Source organism: Schistocerca gregaria, chromosome 1 (genome assembly GCF_023897955.1).
Source record: "Schistocerca gregaria isolate iqSchGreg1 chromosome 1, iqSchGreg1.2, whole genome shotgun sequence".
Classification (NCBI taxonomy): Eukaryota; Metazoa; Arthropoda; class Insecta; order Orthoptera; family Acrididae; genus Schistocerca; species Schistocerca gregaria.
This window is the reverse complement of record NC_064920.1, coordinates 1,092,222,545-1,092,240,737: the sequence shown is the minus strand read 5'-3', so window position 1 is coordinate 1,092,240,737 and position 18,193 is coordinate 1,092,222,545. Positions and strand designations below refer to the sequence as shown.

General features: G+C 40.2%; 2 protein-coding genes across 2 annotated transcripts in view; one reads left to right on the top strand and one right to left on the bottom strand.

The window, feature by feature from the left end:
* The window catches only part of LOC126282131 (uncharacterized), a 590,112-nt gene that overhangs the window by 369,338 nt on the left and 202,581 nt on the right, over positions 1 to 18,193 (bottom strand). The gene's annotated exons all lie outside the window — the stretch shown is intronic.
* The window catches only part of LOC126282103 (zinc finger and BTB domain-containing protein 17-like), a 57,022-nt gene that overhangs the window by 22,011 nt on the left and 16,818 nt on the right, over positions 1 to 18,193 (top strand). Inside the window, exons 5-7 of the mRNA XM_049981566.1 lie at positions 2,177 to 2,350; positions 6,510 to 6,713; positions 17,427 to 17,597. Coding sequence (XP_049837523.1) covers positions 2,177 to 2,350; positions 6,510 to 6,713; positions 17,427 to 17,597 — 549 coding nt within the window. The remainder of the gene's footprint in view (positions 1 to 2,176; positions 2,351 to 6,509; positions 6,714 to 17,426; positions 17,598 to 18,193) is intronic.

Here is an 18,193-nt window from a genome sequence, read left to right as displayed (position 1 = left end):
GCAACATCAAGTGGGATGCAAGCAGAAATCTGGAGGAGGAGGAGGAGGGGGGGGGGGGGTAGTGGACAGGATTGTAGTGTATAGGTGGATAGAGAGAGATCAACACTCTCTGGTGGAGTGTGGAGGGACTGGACTGCCAACAGGCACAGTGTCAGGAGGTCTTGAGGCAGGGACATGCAGAAAAAAGGAGCAAAAATGGAGAGGAGTGGGCTGCAAATAAACAGGATGGGAGATGAGAATGGAGAGGCGATGATAGGACAGAGGGGGATGGAAACTATTAGGTTGAGGGTGTGGCGACAGTGTGTTATGTAGGTTGAGGCCAGGATAATTATGGAAGCAGAAGATGTGTTGTAAGGATAACTTCCATCTGTGCAGTTCAAAAAAGCTGGTGGTGGAGGGAAGGATCCAGATAGCTCAGGTGGTGAATAGCCATTGAAATAAAGCGTGTTCTGTTCAGCTTCATTGTGTGCCACAGGGTGGTCTATTTTGCTCATGACCACAGTGCATCCTGGTGGACAGCTGGTTGGTAGACCTGTCAATATAAAAAGCTGTGCAGTTATTGCAGCAGAGCTGGTGAATGACAATGATGCTTTAACAGGTTGCCCAGCCCATGATGGGTTGGGATAAACCTGTGGCAGAACTGGAGTAGGAAGTGCTGGGTGGGTGGATTGAGCAAGTTTTGCACCTGGAGCTTCCACATGGATATGACCCTTGTGGCAAGGTGATGGGATTGGGAGTGGCATAGGGGTGGATTATGATGTTGTGGAGGTTTGGTGGGTGACAGAAAACCACTTTAGGAGGGGTCGGAAGTATCTTTGGTAGGGTGTCCCTCATTGCAGGGCATGATTACCTATAATCAAAGCCCTGGCAAAGGATGCTGTTCAGTTGTTCCAGTCTGAGGTGGTACTGGATGATGAAGGGGACACTCCTTTGTGGCTGGTTTGTGGGTGTGTTGGGAGAATTGGTGGTGTAAGGGGAAATGGCACAGGAAATCTGTTTGCAGACCAGAGCTGGGGGATAGGGCCTGTGTGTGAAGGGCTTGGTGAGACCCTCATCATACTGAGCAAGTGAGTTTCTGTCACTGTCCCAGGGTGGTTAGGCTATGTGGGAGGATTTATTGGTACAAAAGGGATGACAGCTGCAAAATGCCAGTACTGCAGATGGTTGGTGGGTTTAATGTGGACAGAGGTGTGAATGGAGCCATCAGAGTGGAGGAAATCAACATCTGGCTCCAGACCATGAAGGTATCATCAATGAACCTGAACCAGACAAGGATTTTGGTGTTTTGGGAGGCTAGGAAGGTCTCCTCTAAATGACTCGTAAAAAGGCTGGCGTAGGAGGGTGCCATGCGGGTGCCCATGGCTGTGCCGTGGATTTGTGTATACACCTTTCTTTCGAATGAGAAGTAGTTTTGGGTTAGTTAGCAAGGTGTATGAGGAATGAGGTGTGTCTTTGGAGTGTGAAGGACATTGGAAAAGGTAGCATTAGGAATGTTGGTTTATAGGGAGGTTGGTCAACAGTGACAAGTGGGACGCAGGAGATAAAGGGATGGGGATGATGGAGAGATAGTGAAGGAAGTGGTTGGTGTCTTTGAGCTGGGAGGCTAGGATATGGGCAATTTGTTAGAGGTGTTGGTCAATGAGGGCCAAAATTCTTTCAGTGGGGGCACAATAACCAGCCACAATGGGGTGTCCAGGATTGTTGGGTTTGTGGATTTTGGGGAGTATCTAGAAGGTGGATGTGTGGGATGTGACAGGGTGAGGAGATGTTCAGTGAAGAACCTAATACTTTAAGGAGAGATTGGAGTTTGTGTTGGACTTCTGGGATAGAATCCATCTGGCAGAGTTTATAGGTGTGGGAGTCAGATAATTGGTGGAGGCGTTGTACCAGGTAGACACTGTGATCCATAACAATAGTTGTGGAACCTTTATCTGCAGGTATTATGATTAGGTCAGGATTTATTTTCAGGTTGTGTATGGCTTTTATTTCTTAGCCAACACTTATGATTGCCTGTATTTATGTTTATATGTCTTCATGCTTCCATCCCAGCCTTCATATAGGGAATCTGTGAAGAAAGTAGAGGTATTTGCTGAATGCTTAAAATAGTCTTTCCTATTGTATGTTAATCAGAGTTACACTTCATGTACATATTGACTTGCAAATTTCATTGTTTTAGGTGGGAGTGCCATGTGTGCCACGAAGTGCTTGCCAACTGGAATTCGCTTGCTGTCCACTGCCGCCAGGTGCATGATGTGCAGGCACAAGTCGTCTGTATTTGTTCCCAAGTGTTATCAAATCGAGGTTCAATCATAAAGCATAGGCAGCTTCACACTGATTCTTTCCAGTACAGGTACTGTGGCAGATAAAAATCTCAAGATTTTTTTCATTTTGCTACCCTCAATGTTAGAGGCATTTGTGGTAATCACTTCTATTATCATAACCATCTTTTCTGTTATTTCTTATCCACAATTCAGAATACTTTCTCAGTTATTAATTCACTGAAACCAGAAGTCTAATTAGGAAAATCCGAGTACCAAGTTGAGTGTTTACATAATATTTTCATCCATATAGGACAGAAAAAGAATTCCCTAATTTCCAGCAATTTTATGTGGATGCACTATGATGTTTTCAAAAGTTTCAAGTTCAACAGGACACAATGAGTAATGTGTATGCACAAAAATTATCATTAAATAACAGTGCACACAGCTCACTCTGAACCCAAGAACTCTTACAAGGGAACTTCCCGATCACACCCCCCTCAGATTTAGTTATAAGTTGGCACAGTGGATAGGCCTTGAAAAACTGAACACAGATCAATCGAGAAAACAGGAAGAAGTTGTGTAGAATTATGAAAAAAATAACCAAAATATACAAACTCAGTAGCCCATACGCAAGATAGGCAACATCAAGGATAATGTGGGCTCAGGAGTGCCGTGGCCCCGTGGTTAGCGTGAGCAACTGCAGAACTAGATGTCCTTGGTTCAAGTCTTCCCTTGAGTGAAAAGTTTAATTTTTTATATCCGGAGAATTATTATCTGTCTGTCCGTCCAGCCGATGTGATCACTTTTTTGGGAGTGATTATCACATCCACAAGAAAAACTAAATCGGGCAAGGTAGAAGAATCATTTTACCCATTCGCCAAGTGTACAAGTTAGGTGGGTCGACAACATATTCGTCTCATGTGACACACATGCCGTCACCAGTGTCATATAGAATATATCAGACATGTTTTCCTGTGAAGAATTCGGTTGAGCTATGATCTTGCGATCAAATGTTTTCGGTTCCCATTGGAGAGACACGTACTTTCGTCTACTAATCGCACGGTTTTGTAGTGCAGTCACAAAACACAGACACTAAACTTATTACAGTGAACAGAGACGTCGATGAATGAACGGACAGATCATAACTTTGCGAACACAATTTGCACACATGTCTGCAGTCTCAGACAGCTGAAACCACACACAGGAACATCGTGATTCAGCATCTCCGTTATACTGTGTATAAAATTATATGAAAGTTTTCTGAAAAGCAACTGAGATGATACTGACTTCTCCAAAAATTTGAACAATAATAAGTACTGGTATTGTCAACTACTGTTGAGGAAAAGTAATTCTAGAGAAGGACGTCCCCATTACAACTGGAAAATGGCCTTTGGGGCTAAAACAGCTCATTGTGTTCAAAAGACAAAGAAAAATGCAGCTGGTGCATTTATTTGGTGGCAGAATTTTTTAATATTGTTCTGCCCTCCTAGATATGTGCAAATCAAGATTAAAATAGGTAATTTTTGTCTTGGTTGATAAAACTGTAAACCTTTCTGAATGTACACTTTGGCAGTTTCTAAAGAAATAAATCACCCAGTAGTAATGATATAACTGCATGAAAATGTATGAGTAGTTATGGTAGAGCTATTGATTAGGTTACATATAAAGCTGGATATGAATAACTAATATATTATTTCTGATTGCATATTTATGGAAAAAGGAATACGCTTGACAAAACATTTAATTCAGGATAAAAACTTTTGAAGCCTGCATCGTTTGGAAAGTATACAATATAAATATGTTTCACCAAGAGGCTTTATATAACACATTAAACAAGTTGTTGTTGTTGATGATGATGATGATGATGGTGATGAAGATTCTCAAAAGAAAAGAGACTTTCAGAATAATGGCCTGAAAAGAATGGATAAATAAAGTATAAAATTGCACATTGAGCAGTACGTAGATCATGATTTGACTAGGAAACAAAGACATCCGAATTCTATGCTACAGGAGCAAATTTGTAAACCAATGAATTTCACTCTGTTGCACTAGCTGACTGAAAGAGTAGCAGTTATTACATGTATTGGCAACTGACTAGTGTGGCACAATATCCTTTGTTAACACAGACAAGAAATGTACAGTATTCACTTGTTAATTTACACACACTGTTTTTTACTCTAAGAGGAATTTGAGAACACCCCATAAATAACACCAAATAAATATCTGAAATTTCAAGACACTGTGAGTTTACTCACTTTTATAAAATAATAGTAATTACTTTTTAGGTGGCCTCAGAATAATGGGCTGATCCTTATCACATAGTTCAGCAAATGTTTCATTTAAAAAAGCAGTACTAGTAAACGCATGTAAAAAGTAAAATTTTTGCACCATGATAAAAAATTAATACAGTTATATTCTGAATTAATTCTTGCACATTTATGTTGTTTATATTTTCACTGCTACATACACTATGTGATCAAAAGTATCTGGACACCCCCAAAAACATACATTTTTCATATTAAGTGCATTGTGCTGCCACCTACTGTCAGATACTCCATATCAGCGACCTCAGTAGTCATTAGACATTGTGAGAGAGCAGAATGGAGTGCTCCACGAAACTCATGGACTTAAAACGTGATCAGTTGGTTTGGTGTTACTTGTATCATTTTTCTGTAAGATTTCCACACTCCTAAACATCTTTAGGGCCACTGTTTTCAATGTGATAATGAAGTGGAAACATGAAGGGACACGTTTAGCTCAAAAGCCTACAGGCTGACCTTGTCTGTTGACTGACAGAGTCTGCCGACAGTTGAAGAGGGCAGTAATGTGTAATAGGCAGACATCTATCCAGACCATCACACAAATTGCATTTGGATTCACTGCAAGTACTATGACAGTTAGGTGGGATGTGAGAAAATTTAGATTTCATGGTCGAGCAGCTGCTCATAAGCTATACATCATCCCGATAAATGCCACATGACGTCTCGCTTTTTGTAAGGAGTGTAAACATTGCACAATTGAACAGTGGAAAAATGTTGTGTGGAGTGACAAATCACAGTACATAATGTGGCGACCCGATGGCAGGGTGTGGGTATGGAGAATGCTCGGTGACTGTCATCTGCCAGCGTGTGTAGTGACAACAGTAAGATTCGGAGTCAGTGGTATCATGGTGTGATCATGTTTTTCATGGATGGGTCGTGCACCCCTTGTTGTTTTGTGTGGCACTATCATAGCACAGGCCTACCTTGATGTTTCAAGCATCTTCTTGCTTTCCACTGTTGAAGAGCAATTCGAGGATGGTGATTGCATCTTTCAACACAATTGAGCACCTGTTCATAATGCACAACCTGTGGCGGAGTGGTTACATGACAATAACATGCCTGTAATGGACTGGCTTCCTCAGAGTTATGACCTGAATCCTATAGAACACTTTTGGGATGTTTTGGAATGCCAATGTCATGCCAGGCCTCACCGATCGACATTGATACTTCTCCTCAGTGCAGCACTCCGTGAGGAATGGACTGGCTTTCCCCAAGAAATCTTCCAGCACCTAACTGAATGTATGCCTGTGAGAGTGGAAGCTGTCATCATGGCTAAGGGTGGGCCAACACTATATTGACGTCCAGCATTACTGACGGAGAGCGCCACTAACTTGTAAGTCATTTTCAGCCAGATGTCCAGATACTTTTGATCACAGAGTGTGTGTTCTAAAGTTCTATAGTGCTATGCATGTATTTGGGAGTAACTAAATCCTGTTTATGACATTTCCAGTTAAATTGGTTATTTTGGTATTGATCAAAGACTGATGTCATTGCAGTTAATTAAAGGAACACATATTCCACCTCTGAGCATACTGTCTGTGTCCTTAACTTGTTACTCATAGAAGCAGCTACATGATGCAGACCAAAAATTTTAATTATTAGTTGCGAAGATGGTGTTAGTATTTAGAGCTGTTTTGATGTTGTTATCTGTATCATAATCTTTCCTCTGTAATCAGGAGAAAGAAAAGGATTGCAACCTGTCACATTTTCATTTAAAGAATGAATAAATTTGCCTTACCTAAATTAAAGTCTTAGCCCATCTCCATTTCTTTTATTTTTAAGAACTCTATGGAAATCAGTTTTATGTTAATGTGCAGATAAGGGTAGCTCGTAACCCCCCCTCCTCTCTCCCTTTTTCCAAATGGTTTATGAAACATTTAATGCCACTCTTCAGCAATGAAAATTTTTGGAATGTTTTGTGTTGCAGATGTGATAAGTGTGACAAAGCATTCTCCCGCAAGTCACTATATGACCTACATGTCTTATCACACGTGCCAAAGGAGCAACAACCATTTGTATGTTGTAAGTGTGCCCGTCGTTTCCACTGTGAGGCACTACTGAGGCACCATGAGCGAGTTCACCTACCTCGGGAAGAGAGGCTCATCTACCCTTGTAGTGTCTGCAACAAAAAGTAAGGAAAAGTATGAACTGTGTTTTCTGTACTGGTTAAGTCACACTGTATTGTTGAGAGAGAGAGAGAGAGAGAGAGAGAGAGAGAGAGAGAGAGAGAGAGAGAGAGAGGAGAGAGAGTGTGTGTGTGTGTGTGTGTGTGTGTGTGTGTGTGTGTGTGTGTGTTCTGGAAGGTTACAGCACAATCTGATTTTACATCTTACCAAATGCCATTTTTGTGGCAAAATTTAAGTGTGAAGAGAAATGAGCGACTAATATGAGAGAATACATATTTTTCTGTTTTACTTGGTAAATGTTAAATATGTATTTAAACAAAATTAAACTATGGAAAATCCTGGATCGAATAATGACAATATTATGAAAAGGATAGGTTGCTACTCAGCATATAATGGAGATGTTGAGTCACAGACAAGCACAACAGAAAGACTGCTGAGCAAGTGAGCTTTCAGTCAAATGCCTTCTTCTAAAGTAAACAACACACAAACATTCACACAAGGACAACTCATACACTTATTGATCATTGCCTCTGGCCACCGAGGCCAGACAGACATTTTTGTTGTGCTTCTCGGTGACTCTACATCTCCACTATATGGTGAGTAGCAGTCATCCTTTTCACAATATTGCCATTTAATATGTGTGTCATATAACAATGCTGTTACTATGTGACATACTGTAAAGCTTGTTGCCTGGAGATTAGGCAACTGACATCGAGTAGACAAGCTGCGTATGCTGTAAAAAGAAAATTGACTGTGAGTTTTAATGTTGTACTTCACTTCTGTATGTTACTATTTGTGCTTGATATTTCATTAGCTTGCACATTGTGTTTTCTAAATGGAAAGGCTATGTATGTAAAATAAGGGAAAGAGAACCACTCAGAACAGCTCGATGTGTGGTGCACAGTGAAACACATAACAGAAAACACCATTCACACTATCCTTTGAACACTGCTTTTTTTTTCCCGCAGTAGTGCACGCACACGCACAGACACCCAAACCCAACTCCCATGGCCACACAAGTCTCATGTATGACACAAAAGTCATATCCTGTCTTTATTTCAAATATTACCATAAATGTTTTTTTTTTTTCCACATCTTTGAAGCTAACTGCTGGTGGAGCAGCATTCAGTACAAATACAATTAACAAGGCAGTGGCTGACATAGAATTCAAAAAAAGAAGACACATTCGATAATTTATTAAAATACTTTTTGAGTGTAATACTATAACTTTTTCTACCATGCATTAAAGGAACTTTTGGAATTAGGAAGCAGTCACTTGCAGAGGCAAAGAATGTCAGATACTACTTCCTGTAGGCTAATTTGTATACTCATGTGCATGTAAATTATGTATGAATTGCTTGCCACCTCTTGATACTGTCTTTCTACTGCCAGCTGTAACCTGATATACTTCCCACCCTCCATGCTCAATTAAATGCTGTGAGGTAGCATCACTAGTTATTCTAGCCTCACCACCACCAAAAGGAAACGACAGGCAGTTTTTCACAGTTGCTCTCAGATCTGATATTATTCACCTCATCCAGACTGTATTTTCCCATCCTACAAATACTATTTTTTCCCATATATTTACTACTAAGACAAAAGGAATGGGGCAGGTGAATCTCACATTCTAGAGCAGGGTTGCTCAACCTTTTACTCTTGAGATCTACTACATGCAATCTAATCCATTTAGAGACCTACTGACTTAAAAATTCATCAAGATCTAAGCACAAAACAAAACCAAAGCCAAAGTTAGCCATCTTAATTACACAAAGTACATAAGAGGTAATTTCTCTCCATCAAAAATTGTAGAACTCTCAATTTTCAAGACATTACACATTTGAAAAAAGCAAAATATGCATCGTTATAAACATTGAAAAAGTTTGGTGAGATACTTTGCTTTGTATATCTTTGACAAGTTTATTATAATCTGCTGAATAATTTGTCAGAGCGAACCTTACGCAGTCTGAAAGATGAAGATTAGTCAGTTTACTTCTACACTTAAAATTTCTATATATTCATCATTGAAAACGCTGCCTCACATGGATAAGTTGATTCAAAATCGATGAAACATCTGATGCCACTTTTCATTCTTCTGGAAAGTTCTTACACTCTCTCATTTCCAAATGTTATCTTTATTCCAGTCTGACTATACAGGTGTGTCTTTGTAATCGAATTATTTCCTCTTCAAGTCCAGTCTCACTACAAGAGAAAAGAGTTCTCATTTTACTTGAAATATTTTCAAAATCCAATTTTTTGGAAAAGTTGACCTATGAAAGATAGGACGGATTCCATTGCCTTGAAATCTGAAAGCTGGTTTTCAAACTCTTGTCTTCAGTGCTGTCAGGTTGGCCATGTACTCTTTGCAGCTCTTTGATCCAATGATGTTTGTCAATCTTACTGTTTTAAATGTCTTTGAGAGAAGTATCTCACATTTCATTTCTGTAACTGTGCCATCCAAAGGCAAAGTTTTTGGATGAAGCACTTTATAGAAGACAAAGAGTTACAAGGTTTGGTTTTTGCCATGCAGTTTCTTGTTTAACTCTTTTAGTTTAACTATTGCAAATGCCAGAGCCAACAAACAGCTCAAATCATACAGTTGGCAGTAATCTTCCTCTGTTTCAGACACAGAAGATTTTATCGCTGGCAGAAGTTCTCAAAACTATTTAGTGTCACACCTGTACTCATATCATTGAACTTTGGTGCATAATAGCAGGTCTCCATACTGGTCAATGAAATATTGTAGTAGCACTCTTTAGCTTTCTTCTCTGTAGCAGTTGCGAGTGAATTGAATTGATAATTTTTGTGGCAATACTCATAACATGTCACAGACTCAAAATATGTCCACAAAGCACTTATTGATGTGTGATTTAATGATACTTAAAGAAAGGTGGGCAGGTTTCTGAATTGGCAAATCATTTTCAAAAATGAAGGATTTGAATGCATTGTAAGAATCTTCTCCTCATGTATTGTCTGCTGCTTGGTGCAAACACTAGAGGTGTGAAATGCAGATGGAGACTGTCATCAGCTTTACTGCCTACAAATATCATGTGAAACACTCAATGTGAACAAATTGGTATTCTACAAAAACAGCTCATTTAAACAGATTTCAGCCAATGTTTCAAAAAGATCAACTCGTAAAGCTGTGGCAATCTGACAGGTCGATCGCGATCAACTGGTTGAGCACGACTGTCCTAGAGGAACATCCCACCAACATTTAAGCGCATCAAATTATTTTATTGTGTCTGTTATCCCTTAATAAGGCCATATTGATTATTTCTGACAGTTTTTCACTTTTAAATGATTACCCATGTCCAGTACAGTCTAAACACTCTGACTTAATGCAGTTTTCTTCCCTAATCATCATCATGGAAAGCAAATTGCAAAATCTTTCTCCTTTTTTGTCATGACTTACAGACTGTCATTCATCACTACTCTCTTATAGAAAGATTCCCTGGCTTCCTTTTCACCACTGACATCATTCCCTAAAGTACTCTTATAACTATCCTACACCAATCTAATTCCAGTCTTTCATTCCACATCTCTGTCTTGCTTATTGTGCCCACCTCCAAATGTATTGCAAGTCACGCTTGCAGTAGTGAGAAATTTACTCTCTCTGTGACCTTTCAACATCGTCTTGCACTTTAAAGTTCTCTGATAACCCTGTTCTACATGATTAAGTGCATCATAGCTAAGGTTCACTTGGGGAAAATCTCCCATTGACATACATGTAGACTTCAGCATATCTGCAATCAGACCAATATTTCAAAATTACTTCGTATGTAGTCAGCTGAAACTTCGGCCATCTTGCCTGCACTGTTTGTAAATCCAATCCATTTGCATCTCAATGAGCTCATAAACACAGTGTAAGTAAGTATTACTTGCACCCCATGGTTTATTGATTCACATATCATTTGATTCATTTTCTGTAATTCTTTATTATTTTATAACCACACTATTTTTCTGATTTTGTAGGAAAATTCTGGTAGAATGTAAATACTGTAGGAGTTAAAGAGACCATGCCCTGAAAAGCATTGACAGGCACACACAAAAAAGGAATAAAATTACAAACTTTCAGAATAATCTTTTCTCAGGCTATTTGTACTTCCTTTACTGTATGATTAAATGATAATGGCGTCCTCTTGGGTAAAATATTCCGGAGGTAAAATAGTCCCCCATTCGGATCTCCGGGCAGAAACTACTCAAGAGGACATTGTTACCAGGAGAAAGAAAACTGGCGTTCTACGGATCGGAGCATGGAATGTCAGATCCCTTAATCGGGCAGGTAGGTTAGAAAATTTAAAAAGGGAAATGGATAGGTTAAAATTAGGTATAGTGGGAATTACTGAAGTTCGGTGGCAGGAGGAACAAGACTTTTGGTCAGATGAATACAGGGTCATAAATACAAAATCAAATAGGGGTAATGCAGAAGTGGGTTTAATAATGAATAAAAAAATAGGTGTGTGGGTAAGCTACTACCAACAGCATAGTGAACGCATTACTGTGGCCAAGATAGACATGAAGCCCACATCTACTACAGTAGTACAAGTTTATATGCCAACTAGCTCTGCAGATGACGAAGAAATTGATGAAATGTATGATGAGATAAAAGAAATTATTCAGATAGTGAAGGGAGACGAAAATTTAATAGTCATGGGTGACTGGAATTCATCAATAGGAAAAGGGAGAGAAGGAAACATAGTAGGTGAATATGGATTGGGGCTAAGAAATGAAAGAGGAAGCCGCTTGGTAGAATTTTGTGCAGAGCATAGCTTAATCATAGCTAATACTTGGTTTAAGAATCATAAAAGAAGGTTGTATACATGGAAGAATCCTGGAGATACTAAAAGGTATCAGATAGATTGTATAATGGTAAGACAGATTTAGGAACCAGGTTTTAAATTGTAAGACATTTCCAGGGGCAGATGTGGACTCTGACCACAATCTACTGATTATGAACTGTAGATTAAAACTGAAGAAACTTCAAAAAGGTGGAAATTTAAGGAGATGGGACCTGGATAAACTGAAAGAACCAGAGATTGTACAGAGTTTCAGGGAGAGCATAAGGGAACAATTGACAGGAATGGGAGAAAGAAATACAGTAGAAGAAGAATGGGTAGCTTTGAGGGATGAAATAGTGAAGGCAGCAGAGGATCAAATAGGTCAAAATACGAGGGCTAGTAGAAACCCTTGGGCAACAGAAGAAATATTGAATTTGATTGATGAAAGGAGAAAATATAAAAATGCAGTAAATGAAGCAGGCAAAAAGGAATACAAACGTCTCAAAAATGAGATTGACAGGAAGTGCAAAATTGCTAAGCAGAGACGGCTAGAGGATAAATGTAAGGATGTAGAGGCTTATCTCACTAGGGGTAAGATAAATACTGCCTACAGGAAAATTAAAGAGACCTTTGGAGAAAAGAGAACCACTTGTATGAATATCAAGAACTCAGATGGAAACCCAGTTCTCAGCAAAGAAGGGAAAGCAGAAAGGTGGAAGGAGTATATAGAGGGTCTATACAAGGGCGATGTATTGGAGGACTATATTATGGAAATGGAAGAGGTTGTAGATGAAGATGAAATGGGAGATACGATATTGCGTGAAGAGTTTGACAGAGCACTGAAATACCTGAGTCGAAACAAGGCCCCGGGAGTAGACTACATTCCATTGGAACTACTGACGGCCTTGGGAGAGCCAGTCCTGACAAAACTCTACCATCTGGTGAGCAAGATGTGTGAGACACGTGAAATACCCCCAGACTTCAAGAAGAATATAATAATCCCAATCCCAAAGAAAGCAGGTGCTGACAGATGTGAAAATTACCGAACTATCAGTTTAATAAGCCACAGCTGCAAAAAACTAACGTGAATTCTTTACAGACGAATGGAAAAACTGATAGAAGCCGACCTTGGGGAAGATCAGTTTGGATTCCGTAGAAATTTTGTAACACGTGAGGCAATACTTACCCTACGACTTATCTTAGAAGAAAGATTAAGGAAAGGCAAACCTACGTTTCTATCATTTGTAGACTTAGAGAAAGCTTTTGACAATGTTGATTGGAATACTCTCTTTCAAATTCTGAAGGTGGCAGGGGTAAAATACAGAGAGTGAAAGGCTATTTACAGAAACCAGATGGCAGTTATAAGAGTCGAGGGGTATGAAAGGGAAGCAATGGTTGGGAAGGGAGTGAGACAGGGTTGTAGCCTGTCACTGATGTTATTCAATCTGTATATTGAGCAAGCAATAAAGGAAACAAAAGAAAAGTTCGGAGTAGGTTTTAAAATCCACGGAGAAGAAATAAAAACCTTGAGATTTGCCGATGACATTGTAATTCTGTCAGAGACAGCAAAGGACTTGGAAGAGCAGTTGAACGGAATGAACAGTGTCTTGAAAAGAGGGTATAAGATGAACATCAACAAAAGCAAAACGAGGATAATGGAATGTAGTCGAATTAAATAGAGTGATGCTGAGGGAATTAGATTAGGAAATGAGACACTTAAAGTAGTAAAGGAGTTTTGCTATTTGGGAAGCAAAATAACTGATGACTGTCGAAGTAGAGAGGATATAAAATGTAGACTGGCAATGGCAAGGAAAGCGTTTCTGAAGAAGAGAAATTTGTTAACATCGAGTATTGATTTAAGTGTAAGGAAGTAATTTCTGAAAGTATTTGTATGGAGTGTAGCCATGTATGGAAGTGGAACATGGATGATAAATAGCTTAGACAAGAAGAGAATAGAAGCTTTCGAAATGTGGTGCTACAGAAGAATGCTGAAGATTAGATGGGTTGATCACATAACTAATGAGGAGGTGTTGAGTAGAATTGGGGAGAAGAGGAGCTTGTGGCACAACTTGACTAGAAGAAGGGATCGGTTGGTAGGACATGTTCTGAGACATCGAGGGATCACCAAGTAAGTATTGGAGGGCATCGTGGAGGGTAAAAATCGTAGAGGGACCCCAAGAGATGAATACACTAAACAGATTCAGAAGGATGTAAGTTGCAGTAGGTACTGGGAGATGAAGCAGCTTGCACAGGATAGAGTAGCATGGAGAGCTGCATCAAACCAGTCTCAGGACTGGAGACCACAACAACAACAAGTACAGATAGACCACCCTCCCACACACACCCTTATGTCTACGGCCATACCTGAACATACATTTTAGCAGGTGGACTAGGTTTGGGAGGAGGTTGTGTTTGGTGGGGTGGGTTTAGGGAGAGTAAGGTTGGAGGCAGAGAGAGGGATTGAGGTGGGTGGCTAGCAGCTCAGAGAGAGGCAACTGGTTTGCCTGTTAGGAATGTGGGAGGGAAGGGTGGCAGGTGCACTGGCTAGGCATGTGATGCACAGGTGTTGGGGAGTGACATACACTAAAGGTGAAGTGAGGTCATGAATTGGGAGTGGGTGATAGGATGGAAGAAGGGAAAACTTTTGGTTAGAGGGTGGAGGGACAGTGGGTTACCTGTTGTTGGGGCCAGGATGGTTTTGGGAGCTAAAGAAGTGTTGCAAGGATAACAGGGTGTGGATTTGGGAAGTGAAAAGGAGGTAAAATGGTGCTGAGGGCAATATGATAGTTTTGTGATGAGGATATTTGATAGCGCATAAGTTATGTCACACAAGTGAAGCAGAAAGGAAAGACATAAAATTCTAATGGGAGCAATGTGTGAAGAGGGGTGGGTGTAATCAAAAGTGAAATGTAGAAGTTAGAGTATTTATATTCTAACAGAACTTACCTATAAAACTATACCACATTATGACTCCCTTCCATCTCAAACCCCATGTTGTCCATCCTTTGTTACTGTTTAGTAACCTGTATCTACTTTCTCTCTCATGTATTGTTCACCCACATCTTATTTCACATTTTCCCCTCTCACCTTTGACCAACGTGGTTGTGCGTGCCTTGAGAGATATCCTGTAGCACCAGTCACGGCTGTTACAAATGGGTCGCACTTTGTTCTGTGTACTCCTCATCCACCGTAGTACAATTATAATACTCTCCTAGCAACTGACTAGTACATGTCACATCCAGTTCTACAATGCTGTTGATAGAATTTCATGTCATTCCTCTTTGTGTTCTGTGTGTGGCAATAACTTATACACAATCAAATATCCTCTTCTCACAAAACTATCCTGTTCTCCTCAGCACAATTTCTTCCATCAAGTAACTCTCCAGAGTCACACTCTGTTATCCTTGGACCACAAGTGTCCAGGCATCAGTATCCATTAACCCACAGTCCCCATACACTCCACCAAACAGTTTACCCTTGCTCCATTGTATCACCCCCTCCAATTTCATGCCACCTCCAATGTGCACCACTCCCCACTGGTCCCAACACCCATGCATCCATGCAGCCATTCCTAGCTGGCAAACTGGCCTCCTCCCTCCGAACCACTAGCCATCCACTCCAGTCCATCTTCCCGTATCGTGCCTCTCCCTCCCTCTATCCACATAAGCAGCTGGTGGCATGTAGATATAGGAGCATAGGTGTGTTTGTGTGTGTGCCTATTTTTCTAATGATTGTTCTTTTCATTTTTGCCATTGTGCTTGAGCAAGTATTCTGGCTACTGGCGTTCTTGCCACATAGGCTAACCGTGTACCCTCTTTTCTTTTGTTTTTGCTATGCTACATCAATTATTGTTACTATCTTCTGATAGTGTTATCGTTTTCCCTTACCTTAAAATTTTGTTGATTGTTTTTCTCATCTGTAGGTCGTTTTGAGTCCTCTTCAGGAGAGAAGTAAAGAGGGACTAGATTGTGCAGTCAGAGTCAAGTGCAAAAGGTATTAATTAGTTAATTGAAGTTTTCATTATTTGCATAGTGAGACAGTCATAGTGTTCTTTTTCTACACTTAGTGATGTGATTTGTCTTGTGAGATTTTCCCCAGTCGATTCATTCTATCTCTTTTGAGCATACTCGGACATGTAGTTTGTGGGCTGCTACCCTTGTTTACAGGTGGCACAGCTGGAAGCTGGCTTCCATCCATTTGTTATGTTTCATCGCAACGTTGCTGATGTGTCCATGTACTGTGTGTTTTTTCCTGCCTGTCTTTAAGGAGGTTGGTGCTTTGTGGGGTAGATATTAGGTTATGAGCAGCCATCAGGACTTCAGTGGATATCGTTTGATGTAGTGGCCCAGATGTTGAGCAGCCTCAGGATTGTTCTTATGGTAGCACATCCAGCTTCATTATGTCAAATGTTGTCTTCATTTCTCATACTACCATCTTCAGTGTGCTTGGAAAACACCTGGCCAATCACCTGCCATGTAAGCCCTAGTTATTTGTAGCTTTTGACTATTTCTGATTATTATTCCCCACAAGTGAATGTGACATTGTTTGCCAGGTTTCTTTCTGTCCTTAATGTCATTGTTTTTGTCTTACCCCTATTTTTGATGAGGCTGTTTTCCTGAGACCACTCTACCAGTTTGTTAAGGGCTTCTGTACCATCTTAATGGGTAGGTGTAAGAGGATTGGATGAACTGAATTATTAAGGGCGGAGTTTTTTTTTTTTTTGGGGGGGGGGGGGGGGGGTTGGGAAGGAGATTTCTAGTTTGAGGCTCGAGCTATGTAAAAGGACCAGTAGGGAAGTAAAAGCTTGCGTTTATGAATTTAATTATTAGAAGTGGGCGAAGAAGAGGGGACAACAGTGGATTGTAGTGCATAGCTGGCTAAATTTGTCGTGACAGAAACAGATACAATGTACTCAAAAATTCAAAAAAAGTCTTGTAGACAACATTTAGTCGAGCTGGTTCGTATCGGGAGAGAGATGATCCAGGTAACTTATGTAATATGATAGTTGTTAGTGTCTTCATGTTGATAAAGAGTATTTGCTACTGTCAATTGGATCCTTTTTGCTCATGAAACTGTTTCATGAATGTGCTTTGCATGGTTGAGATTGCAGCAAAATATGATCACCTGTCCTCCAACTCCCCATCCACCCCTTCCACATTGCTCAGATTTTGTTCTTTCTGAGCCTGTATACTGTATTGCTTCTCCTGCCCTCTGCTGTTTCTGCCCTCCTCTCTTGGATCTTATGTCTCAATAAACAAGTTATTTCTTCTACAAAATGCACAGAAAGACGTCCTTAGATTTGAGCTAACACTGTATACTACACTCATCATCTACTTCAAATACTTTCCCTTTCATGGTTCACAGGCCAGTGACTCACTCTGCAGATTTTATTACAAATAAGAGTGTATGCTTCCGGTAAAAATCAAACAATGGAAAATCCAGGCTGGAATGTTGCAATATTATGAAAAGGAAAGTTGCTACCCACCACACTAGATCGCGTGTTGATGGCACATCAAGAATGACTTCACACTTAGCTTTCGCCAGTAGCGGCCTTCGTCAAAAATAGGACCACCCCCCCCCCCCCCGCCCCCCCCCCCCACACACACACCACACACACACACACACTACACACCACTCACTCTCTCTACAATACACAAATGCAACTTGCATACACAAGACTGAAGAGACTGTGTGGGTGTACGTGCGCGTGCGCAGTGCGTGTGTGCGCGCGTGCGCGTGTGTGGTGTGATGTGTGTGTGTGTGTGTGTCATCTATTTTTTACAAAGGCTTATAACTGGCCGAAAGCTAATTTGTGACATTATTTTTGCTGTGCCTATTTGCAACTCAGTGTATACTTCTGCAAATTCCTTTACATTTACTATTAAAATTGTTCTAATTAAGTGCTTATTTGATTTGGTTGATGATTTTAATATATTGCAGGTTCAGTAGCAGGTCTAATGTATCTTCCCATTTAAAAGCTGTCCACTTTGGCGAGAGGCCATTTGTGTGTGAACAGTGTGGTCACAGTTTCACATCAAAAGGGATTCTGCAGGAACATTTAACAATCCACAGTGATGAAACACCATTTCGGTGTACAAAGTGCAAAAAGAGGTAACAAGCTGTCATTAGTTTATGAGTTCCTCATTAGGCATTATGACGATTAATATTTATTATGTGATTAATTTCATCCACATCTGGAGTATTTCAACAGTGTAATTTGTACCAAAATTATTATTTTGCTGTAGCAACAAGTTCAGTTTTTTCATCACAGTTCTGAAAGCAGTAAGCATACTTACGTATGCTTGAGCAACTTTTATGCACATACAACTTAAACACAGAGATCATTAGAAGAATGGTGTGGATACGCTGCAGGATGTAAGGAGAAAATAAGAAAGTAAAGGAAAACTTATTGTTTGACTATCAGGACAGCGTGATATTATTTGATAACTATTCTTGTTAGCCACATTGTGCAACGATTGAAGGGAGAAATTATTTTGGGGCTTTTGCCAGTGAAACAATTTCAGAAGACTAAAATTCAGTATTTCCTCCTTTCGGAGTTGGTGAAGGAGGAAAGCCTCGCTCGCAGGGTGGAATCTGAGCTAACTATTTGTAGTATCATTCCCAGAACCTCTGGTTTGGAGCCGAGTAGAAAGCTTAAACCAGAGGCTCAGATGATTCTGCGGAGATCTGGGGGTGCAAATTTCTTG